The sequence below is a fragment of the Citrus clementina genome, unplaced genomic scaffold (assembly GCF_000493195.1).
Source record: "Citrus clementina cultivar Clemenules unplaced genomic scaffold, Citrus_clementina_v1.0 scaffold_5, whole genome shotgun sequence".
Classification (NCBI taxonomy): domain Eukaryota; kingdom Viridiplantae; phylum Streptophyta; class Magnoliopsida; order Sapindales; family Rutaceae; genus Citrus; species Citrus x clementina.
Genome location: NW_006262201.1, coordinates 21,544,522 through 21,549,654, shown reverse-complemented (window position 1 = coordinate 21,549,654; position 5,133 = coordinate 21,544,522). Strand labels below are relative to the sequence as shown.

Sequence of the window (5,133 nt, the reverse complement as noted above, 5' to 3'; positions counted from 1 at the left end):
TTAACCATGGTGGCATTATTAAAAAAAAATTGAAATTTTGAGAGAGGAGCGGATGGTCTATTTGTTTTTTTTTTTTTCTCTCTCTCTCAGAATCAAACTTTTCAAAAGCTTCACGTCTTATTTAAGTCAAATTAAGGGGAGTATTAAGATAACTTCCATCATGCCTATAATTATAAATAAAGGAAATCTGAATTATACAATAAAATTAGAGAAGGAAAGTAAATGCACTCGTGCAATTAGTTTTGTATAAAAAGTTGTTGCCAATAATAAATAATTAATTAAAATTAAATAAATTAAAGTTCTGACCCTGCCCGAAAAAGACAAAACACAAAGACTTGTAGCATTGCCCTTCTGGGTTCTCGATCCAAAAAATACGATCTTCTGTGTCGTAAGTCTCTGTTTCTCTTGCTTTTTACTTATTTTTGCTTAGCATGATTATATTATAATCTTGAATCATCAAGATTCTTGTTTATTTGACTTATTTCTTGCTGCAATTGATACATATTTTTAAGCTTTCCACCTTGTGCTGTTCAGTGAGTACTGCATTTACATTCATTTCCAAAGGGTTTTAATTTCATTGTCATTTTTTTTTATTTTTTTTCCTGGATACCCATTTGGCTTATTTATTGATTAATTCTCTATTTGCCTTTCAATTGTGTTTTTCCTGGATACAACTTTTGCTTCTTCCTTTTTTTTACGCTTTAGTAGGAATCACATTGATATATTCGGTGACTCAATTATTGATTTGTATTCTTTCTATGTGGATTCATAATGATGATCATTCGAAAGTCTGATTTCCTTTTGTCCCTTATTCATTCTGTCATATTTTGAACCTTAAATACTCGCTGATTGCATATTGGCACTTACATTTATGTGGGTTCTGCAAAAAATGCATATTTTGCATTATTTGATTGTGACAGTTCTTGTATAAATTTGTTGAAATCTACGTCAAGTTGAATCTAATGTTAATTTTTATGCAGGTATTTTGATTTGTCCATTTTGTGTGACAGAGGTAGCTGAAAGTTGTGTAAAACAAAATAATTTCTGTAGCCGCTGCGATGTTAAGTTTTGGACTGGTGGACTGGAAGGCTTGTATAGAATTCATGGTTTTTTGCTTATATTAAAGGATATAGTTATTATAGTATTAGAGAATCTTAGTTTGTGAATTTTATGATAATAGGCTATGATTACTAGAAAGAACATGGGTCGGGCTTCACCACTACTTATGGTACTTTTCACTTTTGGGTTCGCTTTTGGGACATATAATTTAGTAACGATGGTAATCCGCAATAGGTCTGTTAGAAATTGGGTGAGTGATGATTCAAATGGTGGGGTATTTTTCGATCCTGTTGTTGAGATGCCTGAAAATGTGAAGAAACTGAAGAATTCCAAAACACCCTACCATGTTGCCTTGACGGCCACTGATGCCCCATACAGCAAATGGCAGTGCCGCATTATGTACTACTGGTATAAGAAGAAAAAGGACTTACCAGGGTCAGAGATGGGAGGATTTACACGGATATTGCACTCTGGAAATCCTGATGAACTCATGGATGAGATTCCGACAATGGTAGTTGATCCTCTTCCTGCTGGTCTTGATCGGGTGAGTTTTTCTCATCTGGTTGGTTCTTGTTGTGTTCTTGTTTATATGCAACATTTTACAAGATTCCTCAATGTCCCAGCTATTTACGGAACTCAATTTCTTTGATACTTTTACTATTTAACTTTTCAAGCAGAAATTTAAATTATAGGAAAAAGAGTGATTAGTTGAACTACTAATTCAGCATTGCTGTTTCAGACATTATGTTGTAGGAGCTGCAATCTTTTGCTTTCGGTTACATCAGGAGACTTAATCAATGGTTGTTAATTCACAATGTATTCTTCAAACTTGCACGTCTTACCTAATGTTTTGTTTTTTACATATAAATGCAATAAGTTGCTTGTCATTCTCCTAAGATTAATTTGAATTTTAAGTTAAAAGACATGTGAGAGGCCTACCTATCGCCAACTCAACCGTAAAGTGTCCACATTATATCTTGGCAAAAGCTGTACTACAATGATATCTGGGTTTTCTTTTCTTTGTTTAAATTACATTTAATGAGTGTCTGAAATGTCAGAATACGTTTCGCAGAAGTTTTTTTTTTTTTTTTTCCCTTGTACTCATTTTGAAATGTTTCCATTTCTATACTCAGGGATACATTGTCTTAAACAGACCATGGGCGTTTGTACAATGGCTGGAAAAGGCTAAAATTGATGAAGAGTGAGCTTCTGCATCTCTGACATATCAGGTTATATTCTACCTTCACTAATTACCGGAGCTCATTTTTGTTTCTACTGCTGCAGGTACATATTGATGGCAGAGCCTGATCATATTTTTGTTAGACCTCTCCCTAATTTGTCACATGGAGGAATGCCAGCCGGCTATCCATTTTTCTACATCAAACCTGAACAAAATGAGAAGATTATAAGAAAGTTTTACCCGGAGGAGAATGGCCCAGTTACAAATGTTGATCCAATTGGCAATTCTCCTGTTATCATAAGAAAGGTGACTTTCTTTTTACCCAATAGCTCACTACTTGTGCTGTCACGTGTTTATCTTGGTTTTCTATATTGTCATGTTTTATTGTTATTGCCTGTTGTCTTAGTTACTGAATTAGTCATCGTCTTTGTTGTGGTTCCTGTGGGCATAAAATTAATCATGTTGAATTGAATACATTTTTCTGGTTCAGGATTTGCTGGAAAAGATTGCCCCTACATGGATGAATGTCTCTTTGAAAATGAAAGATGACCCCGAGACTGATAAAACTTTTGGATGGGTGCTAGAAATGTAAGTGTACAGTACAAGTGACCCGATGTCTTCTACTTTATTCCAGACTATCAACTAAAGTTAATAGTATTATTTTTTTATGATGCATTTTCCTCTTTTGAACTAAGGTATGCCTATGCTGTAGCATCCGCATTGCATGGTGTACAACATATTCTTCGAAATGACTTTATGTTACAGGTTTGGCAGCCAAATTGTTGAATTTCTTAAAACTTTATGTTGATGTCCACATTCAGTGGTTGAAATTAGATTGAGGTTTTATTTATTAAATTTTCAGCCCCCATGGGATCTGGAAGTTGGGGAGAGGTTCATCATTCATTATACTTATGGATGCGATTACAACTTGAAGGTAAAATCTGTTGTGCTCATTTTTGCTCAATAAAAATTTCCTCCCATGGCTTGTAAAATCTTGCTATTTCATTTGACCATAATTTTTCCAGTTTTGTCGGATTATACAAAGTTGATTGCAGGAAAGCTATGCTGCTTTTGCATTTTTTTCATAGGTCTTTTAAGCTTGTTTCTTTCTACCATGCTTGGGAGCAAAAGCTTGAACTTCATTGTTTTGTTTACTAGCAATTTTTTATCCTTAATATATTTTTACCTAATATTTATTTTTACTTTTCAGGGTGAGCTGACATATGGTAAAATTGGAGAGTGGCGATTTGACAAGAGATCATATTTACGTGGGCCTCCACCTAGAAATCTCTCACTGCCCCCTCCAGGGGTCCCTGAAAGTGTGGTATGTTTTTATAAGCATCATTACTTTGACAATAAATAGCAGTTACAATTGAGGTTCACTCTACATTTTTTTTTTTTTTTTTTGTGCATGCATGCCTGCTCTGCATGATAGCATGAGGACCTAACTTGAAATTTGGTTGCATTTTTTGCCCCATAGTATTCTTCCTGTCTGAAGATCATCACAGAGTGCTAGCCTCAAAATATTTTGTAAATTTGATGATTCACTAAGAATAATTGACTAATACGTATGTATACTCCTAAGATTATTTATTTTGACAAAATTGCGGGCCTAAGAAAATGATAACAAGAAAAAACTACTCCGTTTTCTATCGTTGAATGAGGAAGATTAGTAAAAGATGGGAAAGATTCCAGCTTATATTAAGTGGATGGTGATGTATTTCTAAGGTGAAATCAGATGTAATGGTTGATCTCTGAAATTTGTCGGCATGTCAGTTTTAGCCCTGTCAATACTGTTTTACCTCTGATTGAATTTTGACTGTAATTTAAGTCTTTTATATGGCTATAAGAAAGCCTAATCACTAATTCTGGAGGCCCATTCTGACAGTTGTTTTATTTATTTATTTATTTTTTAAATCTTCAATACAAACACATTAACACCATATATTCATGAACCTAGTGATACATGAATACACTCAAATCCTCTCTCTTTTTCACAGTAATTTAATGTGCTCTTGGCTTGTCATATTTTCAGGCCACCCTTGTGAAGATGGTGAATGAAGCTACAGCAAACATACCCAACTGGGAAACTCAATAGATACAGCCGTCCTTAAGGTTTCGACAAAACTCATAAAACATTGAGGGAGGAGGAAAATTTTCCTTTGTTATCATTTCAAGAAACATTTCATTTGCACAAACCTCAGGTTAATTATTTTATATTGAGAAATATAGTTACCAATAATACATATATATTTATATAGGCAGCAAGAAATTGTTTTTATGTTCTAAACAAGGGGTTTTAGATTTTATTTTGTTTTTTGTTAGATGGCATAGTCAATTTTAATAGATAACTAGATACAAAAGTGACTTGATTGTTTATGGTATCCCCTTGTATAGGGTTGTGTCACTTGTAGATTGGTTGCTTGAACATGTGTATTTCTATCCTTAGAGTTCTTTCATTTGATCTTGTTGGTGGAAGATTTGCTCCTGCAAGAGGCTAAAACTAGCAAAGAATAGAGTTGGAATTCTATTTCCTGATAATTCAAGTGTTTTTTCCACGTCACAAATCATGCGAATGATGTTTTAAGTTTTATGGGAATGTTATGTTTGAATAAGAAAAATACTCTGCAAATCACTTTTTTTGACAGAGAACTCAAAGTACCTCTCTAAGGTTGAGGAATTGAGTCTCAGTGTCTCTTACGGAGAATGATTTTCTTCCAAATATTTTCATTCTGAACTTATTGTGAATGTTAAGAGATTATAACTATAGGGGTTGGTACGGGCCGGTTTGGTATTCAGCCCACCAAACCTGTAAAAAAAACTCAGCCGATTTAAAAACTCAAACGTCTCGAACCCAACCTGCATAACTGTGGATTTGGTCGTGTTGGATTGGT

General features: G+C 34.1%; 1 protein-coding gene across 2 annotated transcripts; it reads left to right on the top strand.

Moving 5' to 3' along the window:
* The first annotated feature begins 298 nt into the window (after positions 1–298).
* LOC18040858 (hydroxyproline O-arabinosyltransferase 3) lies at positions 299–4,780 on the top strand. 2 transcript variants are annotated; one of them, XM_024184959.1, is made up of 9 exons: positions 299–388; positions 981–1,603; positions 2,193–2,260; positions 2,344–2,545; positions 2,730–2,827; positions 2,935–3,004; positions 3,102–3,173; positions 3,450–3,563; positions 4,275–4,780. In XM_024184959.1, exons 2-9 carry the CDS (start codon positions 1,184–1,186, stop codon positions 4,335–4,337), a joined length of 1,107 nt encoding a protein of 368 aa, XP_024040727.1. In that variant the 5' UTR covers positions 299–388; positions 981–1,183; the 3' UTR covers positions 4,338–4,780. The 2 variants fall into 2 exon arrangements, with proteins under 2 accessions (XP_024040727.1, XP_024040728.1); XM_024184960.1 differs by lacking the exon at positions 299–388 and adding an exon at positions 431–533.
* Positions 4,781–5,133: the final 353 nt, after the last annotated feature.

Bases quoted from the DNA above. Each gene is read 5' to 3' on its own strand.
- LOC18040858 (XM_024184959.1), top strand. From the start codon at position 1,184: ATGATTACTAGAAAGAACATGGGTCGGGCTTCACCACTACTTATGGTA. The intron at 2,261-2,343 runs GTGAGCTTCTGC...CTACTGCTGCAG, and splicing joins AAGGCTAAAATTGATGAAGA to GTACATATTGATGGCAGAGC. The intron at 2,546-2,729 runs GTGACTTTCTTT...TTTCTGGTTCAG, and splicing joins CTCCTGTTATCATAAGAAAG to GATTTGCTGGAAAAGATTGC.